This window comes from Coregonus clupeaformis, chromosome 12 (assembly GCF_020615455.1).
Source record: "Coregonus clupeaformis isolate EN_2021a chromosome 12, ASM2061545v1, whole genome shotgun sequence".
Lineage (NCBI taxonomy): Eukaryota > Metazoa > Chordata > Actinopteri > Salmoniformes > Salmonidae > Coregonus > Coregonus clupeaformis.
The window spans coordinates 35,144,920-35,168,089 of NC_059203.1; the positions used below are offsets into that span (position 1 = coordinate 35,144,920).

Here is a 23,170-nt window from a genome sequence, read left to right on the forward strand (position 1 = left end):
GGTGTTTATATACTGTGATCATGTGACACTTAGATTGCACACAGGTGGACTTTACAGAAGATAGCCCTATTTGGTAAAAGACCAAGTCCTCATTAATACTTTAAGACATGAATGTCAGTCAATATGGAACATTTCAAGAATTTTGAAAGTTTCTTCAAGTGCAGTCGCAAAAACCATCAAGCGCTATGATGAAACTGGCTCTCATGAGGACCGGCACAGGAATGGAAGACCCAGATTTACCTCTGCTGCAGAGGATAAGTTCATTATAGTTACCAGCCTTAGAAATTGCAGCCCAAATAAATGCTTCACAGAGTTCAGGTAACAGACACATCTCAACATCAACTGTTTATGTGTATTTCCCACCGTAAAGGATGGAGGAGGAGGTGTTATGGTGTGGGGTGCTTTGCTGGTGACACTGTCTGTGATTTATTTAGAATTGAAGGCACACTTAACCAGCATGGCTACCACAGCATTCTGCAGCGATACACCATAATAATAATAATATGCCATTTAGCAGATGCTTTTATCCAAAGCGACTTACAGTCATGTGTGCATACATTTTTACGTATGGGTGGTCCCAGGGATCGAACCCACTACACTGGCGTTACAAGCGCCATGCTCTACCAATTGAGCTACAGAGGACCATCCCATCTGGTTTGGGCTTAGTGGGACTATCATTTGTTTTTCAACAGGACAATGACCCAACACACCTCCAGGCTGTGTAAGGGTTATTTTACCAAGAAGGAGAGTGATGGAGTGCTGCATCAGATGACCTGGCCTCCACAATCCCCCGACCTCAACCAAATTGAAATGGTTTGGGATGAGTTGGACGGCATAGTTAAGGAAAAACAGCCAACAAGTGCTCAGCATACGTGGGAACTCCTTCAAGATTGTTGGAAAAGCATTCCAGGTGAAGCTGGTTGAGAGAATGCCAAGAGTGTGCAAAGCTGTCATCAAGGCAAAGGGTGGCTATTTGAAGATATAAAATATATTTAGATTTGTTTAACACTTTTTTTGGTTAATACACGATTCCATGTGTTATTTCATAGTTTGATGTCTTCACTATTATTCTACAATGTAGAAAATAGTCAAAATAAAGAAAAACTCTTGAATGAGTAGATGTGTCCAAACTTTTGACTGGTACTATATATACTATATCCTAGCCAAGGCTCATCCTATATAACTGTGGTTGTACACACATGTTTTAGTCATTTTAGCAGACGCTCTTATCCAGAGTGACTGCATACATTTTCATACTGGCCCCCCGTGGGAAACGAACCCACAACCCTGGCGTTGCAAGCGCCATGCTCTACCAACTGAGCTAAAGTGGACTACACATGTTCTATTAATGCAGCCTACTGTCCATACTGTCTAAACATACCATCATATACATATATATTTATATTCCGGACTCTGACATTGCTCGTTCGGATATTTCTTAATTTATATTTTGGGGATTTGTGTGTATTGTTTTGCATTGTTAGGTATTACTGCATTGTTGGAGTTAGAAACATAAGCATTTCACTGCACCTATGATAACATCTGCAAAATGTGTGTGAAGGGCCACTCAAATTTGATTCAATTTGATTTGTTATTTGACTGTGTGTGTGTGACATAAAAATACTGCTACATCCTAGACTTTCACCTCAACATGACTCTCAAATGCCACCAAACCTTTCACAAGGTCATTATGTAAATGCAGAGTGTGTAGGGTGTTTTTGGATTCCATTAGTTGACTTGAGAGGTCATGGACATGGACCCACATCACCTTACATTGGAAACTTTCAGACAAAGAAAACTCTGGAACGTCCAAACAATGACACGGGGAGGAGCTTCGAACATTACCATTGGACACTCAGGAAACCCTTTTATCCCTTGGCCTGCCAACCTCATCCACGCTTCGTTTTTCCCATGGCGAGCTTCTGTCCGACGCAGCTTTTGTTCCCCTCACAGCAGAACTCGAGCAGATGGTGAGGTGGCCTAGTTGGGCACCAGTGACAAGCACTGCCGCGCGACCAATCGCGCGTTTGAAATCAGTTGACTAGACTTGCTGCACTGGTCAGCGCCAGGTGCTCCCCGCATGTTGAGGTAGAGGAGGCAAGAGAATTGCGAGCTCAAGGCAGGCTCTGCGCGGGTTACCAGTGGCGAGGATAGAGCTCTTCAGTCAGCCGCGGCAGAAGCACAGAGGACAGAAAAAAACAGCTCCTGAAGAGAATAAAACTTGTCCTCTCTGAATAGAGACGTCGCTTTGTAAGTTAAATATTATATTATTTATTTTCCATAGATATAGTAAGCTTAATATTATCTTTCAAGACAGAGCGCTCAAATCGCCTGTTTTTCCTGGAGCACCGGAGTGTGTGTAGGGAGTCCGCTGGATGCTAAAACGCTAAGGTGAGACCAATAACTCATTTTAATTTATAATATGCTACAATTTAAATATTCAGTATGGATAACCATTGTGAAATAAGTCAATGATTAAGAATTGCGTGCTTAGCTTTTGAATAAAAACAGATATGAACTTAATTGGCAGAGATAGCCAATTTGGTTTAGTAACGGAATAGGCTAGTTAGACATGGTCCGAATATTATTTTCGTTCCTCTCTGAAATGTTCTGCTCTTTGCCAAAGGATGCAAACCACAAACAACAATGCCTCCCTATATGCACTGCAATTTTCACGCATTGAAGTGAATGTGACTGTCATTGAGAAAGAGAAAATACAGTAGGTTGCATTTTTCTTTCTTAACGTGGTGGTGACAGCACAATTGGTATATATTTTAAATAAAATATTTAGTCTAAGCTGTTTGTTTATTTAACTCATTGGAACTGTGGCCGTACATATTTCTATTTTTGAAGCAGGCTGAATTTCATTTCGCTGCTCAAAGGGTAGGGTAGCTACAGCATCAGTGCAACCATTGGATTTGCAAGGGCACTGTGATCCGCATTCAGTAGCCCACATGTGGCCAATAATACGGAGGCTGTAGTCTGATATATGTGTGCATATAATTCATTTCTATCGATTGAGAATGCGAATTCATATGGATTTTTTTCTGAGAGGGATGACACACTGACAAACGTGCACCCACACAGTAAGCTACAATAACCCAATAAAACCGCTTTATAAACAACAGCCGAAAAACATGCATTCCTGTCATTCTAGAATTAGTGTGTTTTGTTTCTGAATGATTCAAAGTGAGCTGCACTGTCCTGAAACGATTTATCTCACCATTCTGAAGTTAAAGGACCACTGAATTCCATTGTGTATGCCAGACGTGTTACCCCCCCACACATTCTCTCATCCTGGTGCTTGAGGATGAGAGTCTACAATGTAACAATCCCAAACTGCAACATCACACATAAAAAAATAATATATAAACATCACACATGACATGTCCACAGGGAGAGCAGCTAAAACTGGCAGCTAAGGTCTCTAGTGCCCCATCATACTAATTTTCCTAGGAAAGGGAAGGATGCTGGCAGATGTCTCGACTGCTCTGTGGAGGAATTCGACAAGAAGTGTTGGGAGGAAAATAAAAAGACAATGGGTTGTTCAAGATACGTTTGGGTGAGAGCTAGTAGGGGCGGTGACTCTACATTGTTTTGGGTCACCTTTGTAAAAGTTGGTTCCTCATCGGCTTTGTTGTTGCAGCTGTTGCGCGACAGTGGCACCTGTTACTACGCTTTCGGAAGCTGAAGCCACAGATCCAAGATGCTTTGAGTGTCTCATTCAATCAAACCTACACAAGTAAATTCTTGGTAATGTGGAGGATTGGTTTGAAAACTGGATCATACTTGGTTTGAACTTGAGAGTCATAATGTTTGTGTAGTGTTCTCATGATGAATAGTCCTACAGAGGCAATCAACATAAAAGTTAAGCAGGGTTTTGTGTTTCAGTTGTTAAGGCTTTTGTTTTCAAGGAATTGCAGTTTCTGTAACTTGATTAAATTGAGCCTGATATGGAAATGTGCAAAGTTAATTGGCCGAGGCTCAGTTGATTTAAATAATCCTGTTATTCACTACTGTGCTCTTTGGGCTTGCCAACTAAACCAGGGCCTTGTCTTGGGAAAACTCTGCGAACGCGGACATATATGGATGTACTCTAGCCAGAGTGGTGAGACAGAGGGGGGAAGAGGTTAGGTATAACCTGCTTTAGGAAGGCCTGGCGCAGGCAGTGAGTCTGCACTGCACTGCCTTCCCACACCCCTACCCCCACACACAAAGCAGTGTCCTCCGCCAGCAGTTCAGGAGTCGTGAGAACCAGCCAACACAAAGACGTGTTTAACGCGGTGTGTGTGTGTGCACGCGCATGTGTGTGTGTGTATGTTCACAACACAAGTCGTCGAGACCCATTGAGAGAGCCTGGGACTGACTCTGCACTGTGTGCTCTAGTTTTGGAGGTCAGTGGGGTGTTTGAGGGGGGACGGCTGTGGGCGACATGGGTGCTCCAGCTCAACCCTCTCCCATTGTGACTGCGAGCTAAGGGGTGAGGGAAACACATCACCCCATTGTGAGGTTTTTGTAAAGATGTTTCTGACTGAGGCAGCTGTTTGTCTAACTCTACCTATCTAATGTCTGGGTAGGGAATGAATGAATGGGCATTATTCTGAGATATTTTTATGCTTTGTCCCACATGGGGCATCCCTTGAGTTATTGGACTTGAGTCTATATTGCTGCAGTGTTAAAGGACTTTGCCAAAGTGTGTGTGTGTGTGTGCATGTGTGTGTGAGAGAGAGAAGGAGAGCGAGATAAATAGTTCATGTCAGCACCTCTGTTCCGTAAGGAATTAGCTTCAGCTACTGAAACATACAAGATTGCATCACATTAGCCTACTCTAACAAAATAATTCAGAAAACCATGCCACATTAAATAATGTTAGCATATTATATGGTTTTTATATGTATCTTGTTTTAAGTGATATCATCTTTACATTGCTGTATGGAAGAGCAGAGCAGAAAATGATTCCTATTGGCTCAGAAGCCGTTGTGCTCCTCAGTCCTCTCCCGCTTCTTCTTCTCTCTGGCTGAACAGAAACATTTCCTCCTCCTATGCTCAGCTCCACACCTCTGCTCTGCCACCAGCACCAAAGCCCTGTGTGATGTGGAGCGAGACACCTGCATACTAATGGAGCCCGAAAAGGGTGCCTCTCAAGCAGGCCAAAGCAGCCAAAACAGGGTGCATCTCAGGCAGGCCAAAGCAGCCAAAACAGAGTGCCTTTCAGGCAGACCAAAGCAGCCCAAACCGGGTGCCTCTCAGGCAGGCAAATGCAGCCAAACAGGGTGCCTCTCAGGCAGACCAATGCAGCAGGAACAGGGTGCATCTCAGGCAGGCCAAAGCAGCCCAAACCGGGTGCCTCTCAGGCAGGCCAATGCAGCCAAACAGGGTGCCTCTCAGGCAGACCAATGCAGCAGGAACAGGGTGCCTCTCAGGCAGACCAATGCAACAGGGACAGGGGGCCTCTCAAGCAGGCCAAAGCAGACAAAACAGGGTGCCTCTCAGGCAGGCCAATGCAGCCAAACAGGGCGCCTCTCAGGCAGACCAATGCAGCAGGAACAGGGTGCCTCTCAGGCAGACCAAAGGAGCCAAAACAGGGTGCCTCTCAGGCAGGCCAATGCAGCAAGGACATGGCGTGCCCATCAGGTACGCACAGGCCTGGCAGGCCGGCTGTCAGCAGCACATGGCGGGGCTGGGGGCTCCAGTATGGAGCTGTAATTTGGAAGCATTGTAATAGCGATGGAATGTTAGGTTTGGCTGGGGTTGCTGTATTGTGATATGCTGTGATGCAGCGGTAATAGTTGTTGTTTGGGAAGGATACATGCTGTTGTGCATTGGTAGATCTAGTCAGTAGATTCTACTAGGCAACAGCAGTCTCTTGTTGCTTGTTTTGGTAGCGGTCGACTGAACACAGCTGCACTATAGTGGGAGCCATTGTCTGCTGGTATAGCAATTATCAGCCTTTTCTTTTGACGGTGTCGGTTGTTTAATCTGGTCATTGCATATGGATGTTTATGGTTGTGATCTCGTGCTAGCGGCAGTTCTTGTCGCTCTTCGCTCTATGGCCGCCTAATGGCACACACAGCTGTCTCCTCATTTGGGTATGAAACAGACATGCCGGTGGCATAGCCGGTCACCATGGTGACGGCAAGATTGTGAGGGAGCCTGTAGTGCGGCTGCTGTTTAAGAAACACTGCTCACATTTTACGCCCAACGAAAAAGGACAAATGAATGAGGAGAATCACATTATTCTTCCCTGTAAAAGGTGCTATCATGTTCTCATTAGACCCAGTTTCCTCTTTGCAGAAGCAGCCAGTGGCACTTGGTTAGAGCATCTGAAAAGTGAGGGTTAAGTCACTGAGCAAAATGGATACTGAAGACAGACTCTCATTCAGACTCCAATGGAAAAAAGCTATTTGGCAGTTTGTTTTTTATTCATATGGTTGCCTTTGTGTACTTTGGTGTCCCTATTTGAAGATTGAGAAGGTTTTAGCTATTGAAGTCTTTGTGGAACAGTGAGTGCTTATGCTGGCAGAGTGGACTCAGCCCAAGGAAACCTAATGCTGTTACGAAAAGCTCAGCAGGACAGGAAACAGAGCATTCATGAAGGGTCTAAGACTTCCAGACCTCCGTTCAGACCTCCAGACAGGGTGTCTCTCAGTCTCCTCTACAAAATCAGTGCGCTCTATGTGGCCACAGGCAGAGACCCCTACTGCCTAACCCTGGGTAAGGGACCAGGGCTTCCAAGATCTGTCTTGAAGTGTCTTCCCCTGGTTGTGTGCTGCTGCTGGGGCTGTGATGAGCTTCATTAGTCCCTGTGCTGTCTGGGAACATAGAGTAATACATGTATTTATGAGGCCATGGCATTAAACAGACAGGGCTGATGATATCTCTAAATGACATCTTGCTCTACTTACAGTTGAAGTTGGAAGTTTACATACACCTTAGCCAAATACATTTAAACTCAGTTTTTCACAATTCCTGACATTTAGTCCTAGTAAAAATTCCCTGTCTTAGGTCAGTTAGGATCACCACTTTATTTTAAGAATGTGAAATGTCAGAATAATAGTAGAGAGAATTATTTATTTCAGCTTTTATTTCTTTCATCACATTCCCAGTGGGTCAGAAGTTTACATACACTCAATTAGTATTTGGTAGCGTTGCCTTTAAATTGTTTAACTTGGGTCAAACGTTTTGGGTAGCCTTCCACAAGCTTCCCACAATAAGTTGGGTGAATTTTGGCCCATTCCTCCTGACAGAGCTGGTGTAACTGAGTCAGGTTTGTAGGCCTCCTTGCTTGCACACGCTTTTTCAGTTCTGCCCACAAATATTCTATAGGATTGAGGTCAGGGATTTGTGATGGCCACTCCAATACCTTGACTTTGTTGTCCTTAAGCCATTTTGCCACAACTTTGGAAGTATGCTTGGGGTTATTGTCCATTTGGAAGACCCATTTTCGACCAAGCTTTAACTTCCTGACTGATGTCTTGAGATGTTGCTTCAATATATCCACAAAAGTTTCCTTCCTCATGATGCCATCTATTTTGTGAAGTGCACCAGTCCCTCCTGCAGCAAAGCACCCCCACAGCATGATGCTGCCACCCCCGTGCTTCACGGTTGGGATGGTGTTCTTCGGCTTGCAAGACTTCCCCTTTTTCCTCCAAACATAAAGATGGTCATTATGGCCAAACAGTTCTATTTTTGTTTTATCAGACCAGAGGACATTTCTCCAAAAAGTACGATCTTTGTCCCCATGTGCAGTTGCAAACCGTAGTCTGGCTTTTTTATAGCGGTTTTGGAGCAGTGGCTTCTTCCTTGCTGAGCAGCCTTTCAGGTAATGTCGATATAGGACTCGTTTTACTGTGGATATAGATACTTTTGTACCTGTTTTCTCCAACATCTTCACAAGGTCCTTTGCTGTTGTTTTGGGATTGATTTTCACTTTTCGCACCAAAGTACGTTCATCTCTAGGAGACAGAACGCGTCTCCTTCCTGAGCGGTATGACGGCTGCGTGGTCCCATGGTGTTTATACTTACGTACTATTGTTTGTACAGATGAACGTGGTACCTTCAGGCGTTTGGAAATTGCTCCCAAGGATGAACCAGACGTGTGCATGAGTGCATGTGTGTTTAAAGGAAACTCAAGCACATAAAGGATGTGACAGAATGAAGAGGCAGGTAGCCTAGCGGTTAAGAGTGTTGGGCCAGGAACAGAACGTTTGCTGGTTTGAATCCCTGAGCCGACTAGGTGAAGAAATCTGTTGATGTGCCCTTGAGCAAGGCACTTAACCCTAATTGCTCCTGTAAGTCGCTTTGGATAATGACAAAAATGTAAATCCCCTTTGTCAGGGAGGGAATTAAACTCATACTCAATTTCCCTGTGTCAGATCCCCCACAACCTCTCATGGTATCACACAAAGGGCCACGGCCCACCAAACACACTCACTATAGAACTAAGCTTAATGCAGGGCTTGGGTCTCCTTCTGTGACACAGGCATTAGTCTGTGTGGTGAGATATGAGAGGTGAGTGTAAAAGCAGACATATCTCTGCACTCTCTCCTTTAGCCCTCTTCTCTACCTGCTTTTCTCTTTTGTGTTGTTCTGGGTTAAGTGCAAACAATGTGTGAACACTGAATCTCTGTGTATCTGGGTTAAGCAGTTTGGCCTCTTCAGACAAGTGTTGCACCTGACTAGGGGTCACTGGCCAGGAAGCCCAAAACAATGCTTGTTATGTCTGCTCCTGAGGCATTGTTATGTACGTCCTGTAGATTATGAGTATTAACAGGATATACTGTATATAGTATAGGATGTTATTGTAGACTATAGCCTTAATCCCCCCATAACTGTTCTACTCTTTAAGCAGTTTCACAGGAACAGTTTCACTTTCACAGGAACAGTTCACTTTCACAGGAACAAGAACATCAGTCTATTGGTTACTTGAGTTTCAATCAAACCATGGGGAATTACAAATTTTTATATTTTCCCATTCAATTTATAGTGGGTAAGGCTGCGACAGACAAGACTTTTGGAATGACTGAAGGATTGCCATCAGAATATGGATAGTTTGTAGGATTTGCGGCTATAATGTTTTTTCCATCCAGGATTAAACAGCTTTTAGCCACCGTATCTATCAGCAGCAGTGCTAAGAGGAAGGGGTCCTGTGTAAGTCAACAGTGCCTGGTGCTGCTGTGTCAGTGAGAGGATGAAATAACAACATCTGTTTCCCTTCATTCAGACCACTCTGTGGGCAGAGGGAAATGTCATTTTGCTTAGCGTGACAACTTTCATTACAGTCACAGTGTTCTGTTTTCAGGCCATGATGGACAGCCTGGTAGTCTCTCTGGGCTTTGATGATGAGGGAGGGCACCTCTGGCCTTGTTTGCTCACAGTTTCCATTGGAGGTGTCCCCTGTCATTATTGTTTTGCCCCCCATCACACACACACACACACACACACACACTGAGGTAGCGGTCGGTCAGACCGGATACAACCCCCCACAGAGCCGTCAGCCCTCCAGGAGCCTGGTGCCAGGTGTCTGATTTTTATAGCCTCAGTGTGAAAACAGCGATTACCTCGCCTGTCTCCTCCGATTTAAGAGAAGAGAAGGAGAGCGGAAGAGAAAGAGTGATGTGGGAGAGAGAGAGATGTGGGGAGAGAGAGAGAGAAAAAGAGAGAGAGGAATAATAGATGGCCTGATAGATGGCTGGATATAACGATACAGTGTATAGCCAGACAGACCAACAGATTGATAGATAGACAGGTTGATGGACAGATGGATAGAGGGGGAGAGATGACAGTCAGATCTCTTATTGTCCATTCCCAGGCCCTGAGCCCTGAGAAGAGGAATAGGAGGAAATATAAAGCCCTGATGGTACAGTTCAGTCACAGTGTACGAATCACTGAGATGGCTCTCTGATTGGCCGGGACATTGCAGAGAGGATGCCATTAGACTTGGATACTGATATATATCATCATGGCTATTAGAACAGTATCTTAGAGGTAGGGGATTTTCTTACAGTAACAGCCATACCAACCAGATACTCACCGGATACTCAAATGTACTTCACATTATATTGTATCCAGGATCCAGTACCTAGTTTCTCCCACACTGACTAAGTTAACTAATTGAGAAGTTGTATTGGCAGATAGGCTTTTGATCATGCATAGGTTCATGATTAAAATATGCAGACATGAAACACAGGGACTGACATGTTGTTTATTTTCTGCATAAATAAGTATTTTTAGAGACACTATAAATACCACACCTGCAGTATGTTGAATCAAAGTCAAGTTTGTGTCAAACACACATCCCTGTGCTCTGTGTTTCTGCCAGGTTTGCACTGAATTTTGATGAGAAATCACACATGAGAGAAATCAAGCTAAACCTGTTCTATGTTAATATTGGCTCTAAAGTAGAAATTCAGAGACATGGTTGTCAGGTTTTGATGTGAAACCAAACACAGCCCACACACGCACACGTCTCTGTCTTCAGGTTGCACTGAGTGTGTTTATGGGGATAAATGTGGTATTTTATTAGTATCTGACTGGAGGCTGAGGAACAGTTTGAGAGCGGCAGGACCTGGCGTACACACCTCACCGGGAGAGTTATGGAAGGCTGATTCCATTCCTCCAGGTTGAAGAGATAAATTGCCGTCCTCAGCTGTAATATATATATACACACACACCCACTGGAATCCTGCCTGAACAGCTACAAAGGGTTTCACCTCGACTAAAATGCTGGGATTTAATCATTATTTTCCCTAGTATTGAAAACAAATTGGCCTGGATGGAGATTACGTTTTTTTTTTTTTGAGAACATTTTTGATTTGCTGAAACGGGTTGGAGTCACTGGGGCCTGTGCTCATCACTGTCATATCTGTTTATGATAATGCAATGTTATTTTCCCCTGTCACTGATTTGAATATCCCCAGGAAGGGCAGGCATGAGAGAGGAGAGACGTAGTCATAGATTATGTGCAGATCATACATGGTAGTTCATCACCATCATACATACAGTGGGGAAAAAAGTATTTAGTCAGCCACCAATTGTACAAGTTCTCCCACTTAAAAAGATGAGAGAGGCCTGTAATTTTCATCATAGGTACACGTCAACTATGACAGACAAAATGAGAAAACAAAATCCAGAAAATCACATTGTAGGATTTTTAATGAATTTATTTGCAAATTATGGTGGAAAATAAGTATTTGGGCAATAACAAAAGTTTCTCAATACTTTGTTATATACCCTTTGTTGGCAATGACACAGGTCAAACGTTTTCTGTAAGTCTTCACAAGGTTTTCACACACTGTTGCTGGTATTTTGGCCCATTCCTCCATGCAGATCTCCTCTAGAGCAGTGATGTTTTGGGGCTGTCGATGGGCAACATGGACTTTCAACTCCCTCCAAAGATTTTCTATGGGGTTGAGATCTGGAGACTGGCTAGGCCACTCCAGGACCTTGAAATGCTTCTTGCGAAGCCACTCCTTCGTTGCCCGGGCGGTGTGTTTGGGATCATTGTCATGCTGAAAGACCCAGCCACGTTTCATCTTCAATGCCCTTGCTGATGGAAGGAGGTTTTCACTCAAAATCTCATGATACATGGCCCCATTCATTCTTTCCTTTACACGGATCAGTCGTCCTGGTCCCTTTGCAGAAAAACAGCCCCAAAGCATGATGTTTCCACCCCCATGCTTCACAGTAGGTATGGTGTTCTTTGGATGCAACTCAGCATTCTTTGTCCTCCAAACACGACGAGTTGAGTTTTTACCAAAAAGTTCTATTTTGGTTTCATCTGACCATATGACATTCTCCCAATCCTCTTCTGGATCATCCAAATGCACTCTAGCAAACTTCAGACGGGCCTGGACATGTACTGGCTTAAGCAGGGGGACACGTCTGGCACTGCAGGATTTGAGTCCCTGGCGGCGTAGTGTGTTACTGATGGTAGGCTTTGTTACTTTGGTCCCAGCTCTCTGCAGGTCATTCACTAGGTCCCCCCGTGTGGTTCTGAGATTTTTGCTCACAGTTCTTGTGATCATTTTGACCCCACGGGGTGAGATCTTGCGTGGAGCCCCAGATCGAGGGAGATTATCAGTGGTCTTGTATGTCTTCCATTTCCTAATAATTGCTCCCACAGTTGATTTCTTCAAACTAAGCTGCTTACCTATTGCAGATTCAGTCTTCCCAGCCTGGTGCAGGTCTACAATTTTGTTTCTGGTGTCCTTTGACAGCTATTTGGTCTTGGCCATAGTGGAGTTTGGAGTGTGACTGTTTGAGGTTGTGGACAGGTGTCTTTTATACTGATAACAAGTTCAAACAGGTGCCATTAATACAGGTAATGAGTGGAGGACAGAGGAGCCTCTTAAAGAAGAAGTTACAGGTCTGTGAGAGCCAGAAATCTTGCTTGTTTGTAGGTGACCAAATACTTATTGTCCACCATAATTTGCAAATAAATTCATTAAAAATCCTACAATGTGATTTTCTGGATTTTTTTTCTTCTCAATTTGTCTGTCATAGTTGACGTGTACCTATGATGAAAATTACAGGCCTCTCTCATCTTTTTAAGTGGGAGAACTTGCACAATTGGTGGCTGACTAAATACTTTTTTTCCCCACTGTACATTAACCTGTCACCTGTTTAGAGAACACTACTCTCCCGGCACAAAGGATATCACTGCTACAGTGAAAATACCCGTATCACTGGCAGCACCAAACTGATATAGGAAAAACATATTTCCCTGTGACAGGCCTTATAGAGCCAGTATTGGCTGTTTAAACGGAGAGGAAGAATAAACTGCGGTGTTGGATTTCCATAATTGGGCCTCATAAATGTGTTGGGGAAAGGGGAGGATGCGGCGGTGCCAGGGGCCCATCTGAAATCATTGTGAGGAGCTATCCCAGCGGCAGTGCAGGCTCCTGAATGCTACCTGTCCTCTGGAGCTAGACCCACTAGCTCAGCTCTGTCCTTCCATCCACCCCTCACCCTGGGCCCGGCCCTGCCCTGCCCATTCCACCACATCCACCCCTCACCCTGGGCCCGGCCCTGCCCATTCCACCACATCCACCCCTCACCCTGGGCCCGGCCGGAGCTGACACTGTCACAGCCCAGAGGCTCCAGGCCTTTAATTTATTTATTCAGGCTCATTAAAAGGCAAATTTCTACCCTCATGTGTTGCCACTGCTTTCCAGAGACGTGTCTCATAATTGAGAGCTACCATTAACGATAATGCGCAGAGTCGAGCTGAGCGCTTTTCTTTCTCTGCCCGCTCTGGTAGATTAGGTGTTTTGTGTAATGTTCTCACAGTCAGAGCAGCGAGCTCTGGCTGGCTGCTACCACACCAAAAGTATCTCTCTGTCACTGTGCCGGTAGCATATGCAGATAATCCCCTGGGGGAGAGAAACATGGGTAATCTCTGAAGAGATAGACACAGAATACATCAGAGTGGCCGAGTTCATATCCACAATACACTTCAGATAGGGACAAATATACATATCAAATATGCATCATACATTTACCCTACCAATCTCTACTAATATACATATACATTGTCATATATGGGCATTCCACGGTAACACAGTGACACTGAGAAACAGATTTCTTAACAAACCATACAACTACAGTTGAAGTCAGAAGTTTACATACACCTTAGCCAAATACATTTAAACTCAGTTTTTCACAATTCCTGACATTTAATCCTGGTAAAAATGTTCTGTTTTAGGTCAGTTAGGATCACCACTTTATTATAAGAATGTGAAATGTCAGAATAATAGTAGAGAGAATGATTTATTTCAGCTTTTATTTCTTTCATCACATTCCCAGTGGGTCAGAAGTTTACATACACTCAATTAGTATTTGGTAGCATTGCCTTTAAGTTGTTTAACTTGGGTCAAACGTTTAGTGTAGCCTTCCACAAGCTTCCCACAATAAGTTGGGTGAATTTTGGCCCATTCCTCCTGACAGAGCTGGTGTAACTGAGTCAGGTTTGTAGGCCTCCTTGCTCGCACACGCTTTTTCAGTTCTGCCCACAAATTTTCTATAGGATTGAGGTCAGGGCTTTGTGATGGCCACTCCAATACCTTGATTTTGTTGTCCTTAAGCCATTTTGCTACAACTTTGGAAGTATGCTTGGGGTCATTGTCCATTTGGAAGACCCATTTGCGACCAAGCTTTAACTTCCTGACTGATGTCTTGAGATGTTGCTTCAATACATCCACATCATTTTCCTCCCTCATGATGCCATCTATTTTGTGAAGTGCACCAGTCCCTCCTGCAGCAAAGCACCCCCACAGCATGATGCTGCCACCCCCGTGCTTCACGGTTGGGATGGTGTTCTTCGCCTTGCAAGAAACCCTCTATTTCCTCCAAACATAACAAAGGTCATTATGGCCAAACAGTTCTATTTTTGTTTCATCAGACCAGAGGACATTTCTCCAAAAAGTACGATCTTTGTCCCCATGTGCAGTTACAAACTGTAGTCTGGCTTTTTTTTGGCGGTTTTGGAGCAGTGGCTTCTTCCTTGCTGAGCAGCCTTTCAGGTTATGTCGATATAGCCCACTCCCTTGGCTGAGAAGCAACCCCACACATGAATGGTCTCAGGATGCTTTACTGTTGGCATGACACAGGACTGATGGTAGCGTTCAACTTGTCTTCTCCGGACAAGGTGTTTTCCGGATGCCTCAAACAATCGGAAAGGGGATTCATCAGAGAAAATGGCTTTACCCCAGTCATCAGCAGTCCAATCCCTGTACCTTTTGCAGAATATCAGTCTGTCCCTGATGTTTTTCCTGGAGAGAAGTGGCTTCTTTGCTGCCCTTCTTGACACCAGGCCATTCTCCAAAAGTCTTCGCCTCACTGTGCCTCAGATGCACTCACACCTGCCTACTGCCATTCCTGAGCAAGCTCTGCACTGGTGGTGCCCCGATCCCGCAGCTGAATCAACTTTAGGAGACGGTCCTGGCACTTGCTGGACTTTCTTGGGCGCCCTGACGCCTTCTTCACAACAATTGAACCTCTCTCCTTGAAGTTCTTGATGATCCGATAAATGGTTGATTTAGGTGCAATCTTACTTGCAGCAATATCCTTGCCTGTGAAGCCCTTTTTGTGCAAAGCAATGATGACGGCACGTGTTTCCTTGCAGGTAACCATGGTTAACAGAGGAAGAACAATGATTTCAAGGACCACCCTCCTTTTAAAGCTTCCAGTCTGTTATTCTAAGTGAATCAGCATGACAGAGTTATCTCCAGCCTTGTCCTTGTCAACACTCTCACCCGTGTTAACGAGAGAACCACTGACATGATGGCAGCTGGTCCTTTTGTGGCAGTGCTGAAATGCAGTGGAAATGTTTTTGGGGATTAAGTTAATTTTCGTGGCAAAGAGGGACTTTGCAATTAATTGCAATTAATCTGATCACTCTTCATGACATTCTGGAGTATATGCAAATTGCCATCATCAAAACTGAGGCAGCAGACTTTGTGAAAATTAGTATTTGTGTCATTCTCAAAACATTTGACCACGACTGTAGATACTTTTGTACCTGTTTCCTCCAGCATCTTCACAAGGTCCTTTGCTGTTGTTCTGGGATTGATTTGTACTTTTCGCACCAAGTATGTTAATCTCTAGGAGACAGAACGCGTCTCCTTCCTGAGCGGTATGACGGCTACGTGGTCCCATGGTGTTTATACTTGCGTACTATTGTTTGTACAGATGAACGGGGTACCTTCAGGCGTTTGGAAATTGCTCCCAAGGATGAACCAGACTTGTGGAGGTCTACAATTTATTTTCTGAGGTCTTGGCTGATTTCTTTTGATTTTCCCATGATGTCAAGCAAAGAGGCACTTAGTTTGAAGGTAGGCCTTGAAATACATCCACAGGTACACCTCCAATTGACTCAAATGATATAAATTATCCTATCAGAAGCTTCTAAAGCCATGACATCATTTTCTGGAATTTTCCAAGCTGTTTAAAGGCAGTCAACTTAGTGTATGTAAACGTCTGACCCACTGGAATTGTGAAACAGTGAATTATAAGTGAAATAATATGTCTGTAAACAATTGTTGGAAAAATTACTTGTGTCATGCACAAAGTAGATGTCCTAACCGACTTGCCAAAACTATAGTTAAACAAGAAATTAGTGGAGTGGTTGAAAAACGAGTTTTAATGACTCCAACCTAAAGTGTATGTAAACTTCCGACTTCAACTCTATATGCACAAGGACTACTTTTAACAATTTCTACTGAAACTTTTACAAAAACACATTTACTTGAAGAACAGTGCAGATGCAAAGTTTGGTAACAGAATGACGGTTTGTGCTGTTGGTGCCATCATTCTGTTACCAAACTTTGCAGATTTTTCACTTTAAAATGTATGTCAAACAAAAACCAATGATTGTAAAGTTAAACCATACAACTATATACACAAGGTCTACTTTTAACTATTTCCACTGAAAATGTACTTGAAGAACAGTGCAGATGCAAAGTTTGGTAACAGAATGACGGTTTGTGCTGTTGGTGCCATTATTCTGTTACACACATTTTAAAGTGAAAAATCTGATTCTCAGTGTCACTCTGTTACCATGGAATTGTCCATACCTTAAAATTCTGGACCATAATCTTATATATTTTCTGAACAACAGGACAGCCCTTCTGCATACACAAATATAGTGAGCCATATGCAAACAATGTGTACTCAGATGTTATAGGCTTGTTGTTGGATGCAATACATTGGGAGTATGTATACATTATGGTTTATAACCTACTCATGTGTTTACCCTTCACTCACCCAGCTGTTAGAACAGCAGGACTATCTGTCACATTTAATGTATGTAAACATTTAGTATGATCCATATTTTATTTAAAAAGGAGGAGAATTAGGACACCGATATGATGAATTACTTTACTGAAACCTCTGACTCACTTTCATTTTTTTCTTGCTTTTGTTAATCAGAGGCAACCTGCTACTAATAGGCCAGAGCAGTCAGACTGCTGGCATTGGGGTTGAGTGGTTTTGCCTGTACTACCAAGACATTCTGACTGATTCAATCTAATTTGAATGCTCAGCGTTTGCTTTTTTCACCTGTTTTTGAATAGTCTCTGGCTGAGTAACAGCTCATTAAAAGACAGAAATTAACCTCTGCACAATAGCACAGCAACAAAAGGAATTTCACAGATTTATTCTGCCCTGTTAGGCATGTCAAATTAGTCCCCAAGAAGTCTGCAGGCTGGTGCTGTGTAGGCTGGGTGCTGTCTCCACTCTGACCCTCTGCTGATAAACTATAAAGGATGTCAGATCTCTCGGTCCAACCACAGAACCAGACCTGGGATCAAATGCTATTTGAAAACTATTTTAGCCTGACTGGAGTGCCAGGGGGGCGGGGTATGAGCTTTTGGGACTTTTTTATTGGTTCCATTGTAACAGGCAAGGTCAGTCAAACAGCTAAAGTATTCTAAATGATTTCAAATAGTATTTGAAGCCAGGTCAGCAGCTAACTAAATGTATTACTCTCTGTTTCACACAAATGTTGCCTTGTCAGTATGTAGCAGATATGGACTTGTAATTCATGCCGATATTTAGGTTAAAAGTCTTGTCAACATCAGCTATGTTTAACGAAATGCAACTCCCTGTCTGACAGGTTTTATGGCTTTTATCTCTCACCGGGAACTCTCAATCCCTCCCTCCCTCCCTCCCTCCCTCCCTCCCTCCCTCCCTCCCTCCCTCCCTCTCTCTCTCTCTCTCTCCTCCCTCCCTCCTCCCTCCCTCCCTCCCTCCCTCCCTCCCTCCCTCCCTCCCTCCCTCCCTCCCTCCCTCTCTCACACCTCTTTCTCTCACCCCTTTCTCTCTCTCCCTCTCTCTCTGTATCTCTTTCCCACTCCCTCTATATCTCTTTCTTCTTTATCTAAATCACCATCTGTTTGTGGGATGATAATGGAACGATGTAATGCGGAGCTCTAATACCTGACCTGGTTTCTGTGTATTTCAGTGGAGGAAGAGGACAACCCTGACCATCCTCTGGCCCCCTTCTGAAACACACACACACACTCACACTAACCGTGGACCGCAGCTCTACCAGCCACTACCAGCCTGTACAGGGAGGACACTGATGCCCATGACCATTGGTTGTTGATGTCACACCCCACACCTACCCTCCAGGCCCTCCTCAAGAACCCTGCCTCTCCTCTAAGAGCAGTGTGACCAGACAGAGAGAGCGGACAGCATGGCTCTAAGCCCCCTCCCCTGGCCCCCGCTGGCATGGCTGTGTGTAGGGCTGCTGTTGCCCCTGCTGCCCCTGGTGCGGGGCGGGGAGTGCCCACGGCTGTGCGTGTGTGAGGTGCGACCCTGGTTCACCCCTCAGTCCACCTACAGGGAGGCAGCCACAGTGGACTGCAATGACCTGCGGCTGACACGCATCCCCTCCAACCTGTCCTTTGACACCCAGGTGTTGCTGCTCCAGAGCAACTCCATCGCCCACACCAGTGGGGAGCTAGAAGCCCTGTTCAACCTGACGGAGCTGGACCTGTCCCAGAACAACTTCAGCAGTGTGGAGGCCGTGGGCCTTGCCAACATTAACCTGCTCACCACCCTGCACCTGGAGGAGAACCTGATCAGCCAGCTGCCCGACCACTGCCTACAGGACCTCAGCAACCTGCAGGAGCTCTACATCAACCACAACCAGATCAGCTCCATCGCCCCAGGAGCCTTCTCTGGCCTGCGCAGCCTGCTGCGCCTCCACCTCAACTCCAACAGGCTCCGGGTCATCGACAGCCGCTGGTTCGAGGCCACACCCAACCTGGAGATCCTGATGATCGGCGATAACCCCGTCATTGGTATCTTGGACATGAACTTCAAGCCCCTGGGGAGCCTGAGGAGCCTGGTTCTGGCTGGCATGGACCTCACCGACATTCCCGGGAATGCTCTGATGGGTCTGGATAATCTGGAGAGCCTGTCCTTCTACGACAACAAGCTGGTCCGAGTGCCCCAGCTGGCCCTGCAGAAAGTGGCCAACCTGAAGTTCCTGGACCTGAACAAGAACCCGGTGCACAAGATCCAGGAGGGGGACTTCAGGAACATGCTGCATCTGAAGGAGCTTGGCATCAACAACATGGCTGAGCTGGTGTCCATCGACCGCTACGCCCTGGACAACCTGCCTGAGCTGACCAAGCTGGAGGGCACCAACAACCCCAAGCTGTCCTATATCCACCGGACGGCCTTCAGGGACGTGTCCTCCTTGGAGAGCCTGATGCTCAACAACAACGCCCTCAACGCCATCTACCAGTGCACCGTGGAGGCGCTGCCCAACCTGCGCGAGATCAGCCTGCACAGTAACCCGCTGCGCTGCGACTGCGTCATCCAGTGGATGAGCTCTAACAGGACCAGTGTGCGCTTCATGGAGCCCCTGGCCATGCTGTGTAGCTCACCACCCGAGCTCCGGGGCCAGCGGGTCAGAGAGGTGAGGCTGCTGGACTCACCAGAGCAGTGCCTGCCCCTCATCTCCCACAACACCTTCCCCAGCCACCTGAGCCTAGAGCTGGGCATGAGTGTCAGCCTGGACTGCCGGGCCATGGCTGAGCCCGAGCCAGAAATCTACTGGGTGTCTCCTATGGGGAGCAAGATCACAGTGGACACGGTGTCGGAGCTGTACCACCTGAGCAGTGAGGGCACCCTGCGGCTGTCCCACGTCCAGGTGGAGGACTCGGGCCGCTACACCTGCGTGGCCCAGAACACAGAGGGGGCTGACACACGCGTCACCACCATCCGCGTCAATGGCACCCTGCTGGACAGCGTCGAGGTGATGAAGATCTACGTCAAGCAGACCGAGTCCCACTCCATCCTGGTCTCCTGGAAGATCAACTCCAACGTCATGACCTCCAACCTTAAGTGGGCCTCGGCCACCATGAAGATCGACAATCCCCACATCACCTACACTGCACGCGTGCCTGTCGACGTACAAGAATACAACCTGACCCACCTGCAGCCGGGCACTGAGTATGAGGTGTGCCTCACCGTCTCCAACATCCACCTACAGACCCACAAGTCGTGTGTTAACGTGACCACGCGCAGCATCACCTTCACCCTGGACGTGTCGGACCAGAGGCCCAGCGCCGCCCTGCTAGTCGTCATGGCCACCATGCTGGCCTTTCTCAGCCTGGCCACCATGGGGGTGTACGTGGCCCGCCGCTGGAAGAGGAAGAACTATCACCACTCCCTGAAGAAGTACATGCAGAAGACCTCATCCATCCCCCTCAATGAGCTCTACCCGCCCCTCATTAACCTGTGGGAGGCGGACAGTGAGAAGGACAAGGAGGGCGGGGCAGAGAGCAAGCCCTCCCCCGTGGACACCACACGCAGCTACTACATGTGGTGAGGGGGCCCGGCCCAGTCCGCCCCTCCCCCAGCACACACAGACACACTTTTGCAATTTTGGGGGCAAAAATCTGATAGTTGCAAATGTTTTTATTTTTAGCTTTGCTAATACGTAACAGAGTGATAAGGACAGGATTTGTATTAGTATAGCTTATCGCCTTTGTTTGACTATTTTTCTCTTTTATCGTTTGGACTATTCCAAGATGGCAGCTGTGTCTAGCTTCTAGGTTGTCTTAGTTGCTGTGCTTTATTACTGTGGTGCATTTTTAATAGCACAGCCTTTTGGCTTGTTGCCATGGACTCACTTTTTCAGGGTCGGTGATGCAGCAACAGGGACTACTAGTCTAGGTAAAGGTTACCCTGGCAGTGTTGGTAGAGATCACACTGTTTTTTCTCTCTATTGTAAAACAGTTAATCTGTTGTGCACTGAAATGTAAAGGAGTTTGTATGGACTTCAATTAAAAGCTGACTAAGGGGATTAGACTTGTTAAACTGTCTACTGAATAACGTTAGCGATTGTACGGTAATGTTGTATCAACTATCATTTGAAACTATTTTTCAATTTTAATTGGGGAAAAAAAAGGAATTAGTTTGCTTATAAACGTTCTGTAAAGCACTAGAAATGTGAATGTTTGATAACATACAGTTACTAGGTACAGTAGTAGCTTTTTTATTTCCTCTGAATTATTTCTTTCTTATCTGCTAGAATCTGTCGCTGACCACTTACTTTTGTTGTGATTTCAACACACAAAATGTTGTATATGAGGAAGAAGTTGAAATAAATACAATTTTGATCTTTTTATATAAATAATGTGTCTCAGTCAGTTGTTGTACATTTATTTCAGCAGTTTGATTAATTATAGTCCTTCAATCGCTATAAATCATAATGGGGCACCATGACCTTTGATCTCTGTTTGACCTCTGATCTCTTGGCTCTGGTTATTTTTCCATGTGGACGTGGTTCCACTTCACATCCAATGTGCTACAGCAGAACATAAGCAGTATCTCAACATGGAGCTTCACGGCTCAGACTCACACTGTGCAGCAGAGCCCACTCCCCTGAGTCTAATCAGCCGTACAGAGAGCACAGATCCTGTCGGCTTAACCCCCCTCTCAGTCTGCTCTGTTCTACATGTGTCTCTGTGTTTGTGTGTGTGTGTGCGTGAGTGCATGTGTGCACGCTATATCAGAGTGGGAGAGAATAACTTTATTCCACCATATTACCACATTACCACATCATCAATCAGTGCTTCAGGAATCAGTGAAGGAACTGGGGTAATATCGTACAACATTCCACCTTCACGCCACATGACACAGGAAAATATGGTTAACATGAGACAACAGATGGTGTATATACTGTTCCCTCCTGATCCGACCAAATCATTCCTCTCACAAAGCTCACATTACAAACATGCTGAGAGAAACTGCTATGAATCTGCAAGGGGAGAGGGGTGCAGAGGAACAGGATCTCTCAAAGAGGATAGTAATATACCTGTGGAGAGGGCATGAGAGGAGGGGACTGGTCTGAAGATGGATATGACCAGATGGAGGGTAGTAGGAGGTTGTGGATGTTCTGGGTGGCTGATGTGTGCCTGCGTCTTATACATTAGCGGAGTGCCATCAATCCCCTTCTGTCTGTTTAGAATGGTGTCTTATTGCTCTGTGAGCTGCATACAGGCAGTTGATTAGGAGACCGTGTTAACCAAGGGGTTATGACTTGATTGTGTGAGAATAATAGTCAATACTATGCTGTAAAGGATCTAAATGAAAAAGACCAGTGCAGCTCATCTTGGTAATATTTTTAATCCATGTATCAAATGTATTTGTGAGTCTGTGCTGCCTTCTAGTGGGTGCTATAATAAAGCTCTTGTGACCACTAACATTTACCATGAGAAGTAATGTGCTGCTATTTATGAAAAATACTGTACCTAAATATATATTTTTTTTATGGAATGGAGATGTAAAGCCTCAGAAATGAATGTTCAGGGAAACAATGGATACTGATTGTACAAAACATTAAGAACACCTTCCTAATATTGAGTTGCGCCCCCTTTTGCCCTCAGAACAGCCTCAATTCGTCGGAGCATGGTTGTCATGTGAATTTCTATCTCTAATTCAACCTAAGCTTGAATCATTAGGTTGTAAGGCTCTGGTTTTAATCATCAATGATTCAAGGTCCATAACCACGAAGAAGGATTTTTTGTATGTTTATTCATGGAGAGCTCTGGCGCTAAAAACACATACATACTGTTTTTATACCTCTTGACAAACAAAGGCACTATGCTCCTCCCACCTTTAGGTGGCTTTCTTAAACAGTTTCCGCCTCCTCCTTTACCCTTGAATGTTTAGTACCGCCCCCTCTGTTAGTGGGTTGACACTACATGATAATTCTAACATTTATACTGTATTTGGGGTGAAATCCTTTAGTCATTATTCTTAAAATCCAAATTAATCTAACAATGGTCTCTAAAGCGTTCAACAGGGATGCTGGCCCATGTTAACTCTAATGCTTCCCACAGTTGTGTCAAGTTGGCTGGATGCCCTTTGTTTGGGTGGTGGACCATTCTTGATACACACGGGAAACTGTTGAGCGTGGAAAACATGGTTCCATGGAGGAGGGAAGGAGTAGGAGTCTGTTGATGACTCTGTTCTGCTGTTACATTAAGTTTTCAGCCATGTTCCGTCACATTGTCCATGAATATTTCAAGTTTATTTTTGTCACACACTGTGTTCACACACAAGAGGGCAGTGCACACTCTCTTGTTTACTATACTTTGTCCTAGGAGTCAGGGACACACCTAAATAACACATTTAAAAAATTACAGCT

General features: G+C 45.2%; 1 protein-coding gene across 2 annotated transcripts; it reads left to right on the forward strand.

Annotated features, from left to right (window-relative positions):
- The first annotated feature begins 1,850 nt into the window (after nt 1-1,850).
- On the forward strand, nt 1,851-22,229 carry LOC121578756 (leucine-rich repeat neuronal protein 1-like). Of its 2 annotated transcripts, none has more exons than XM_045224058.1 (2): nt 1,851-2,250; nt 17,963-22,229. In XM_045224058.1, exon 2 carries the CDS (start codon nt 18,197-18,199, stop codon nt 20,342-20,344), a length of 2,148 nt encoding a protein of 715 aa, XP_045079993.1. In that variant the 5' UTR covers nt 1,851-2,250; nt 17,963-18,196; the 3' UTR covers nt 20,345-22,229. The 2 variants fall into 2 exon arrangements, with proteins under 2 accessions (XP_045079993.1, XP_045079994.1); XM_045224059.1 differs by lacking the exon at nt 1,851-2,250 and adding an exon at nt 2,258-2,391.
- The last annotated feature ends 941 nt before the right edge of the window (nt 22,230-23,170 follow it).

What these genes read in the sequence shown, in the direction of transcription:
- LOC121578756 (XM_045224058.1), top strand. Translation starts at nt 18,197, where the DNA reads ATGGCTCTAAGCCCCCTCCCCTGGCCCCCGCTGGCATGGCTGTGTGTA.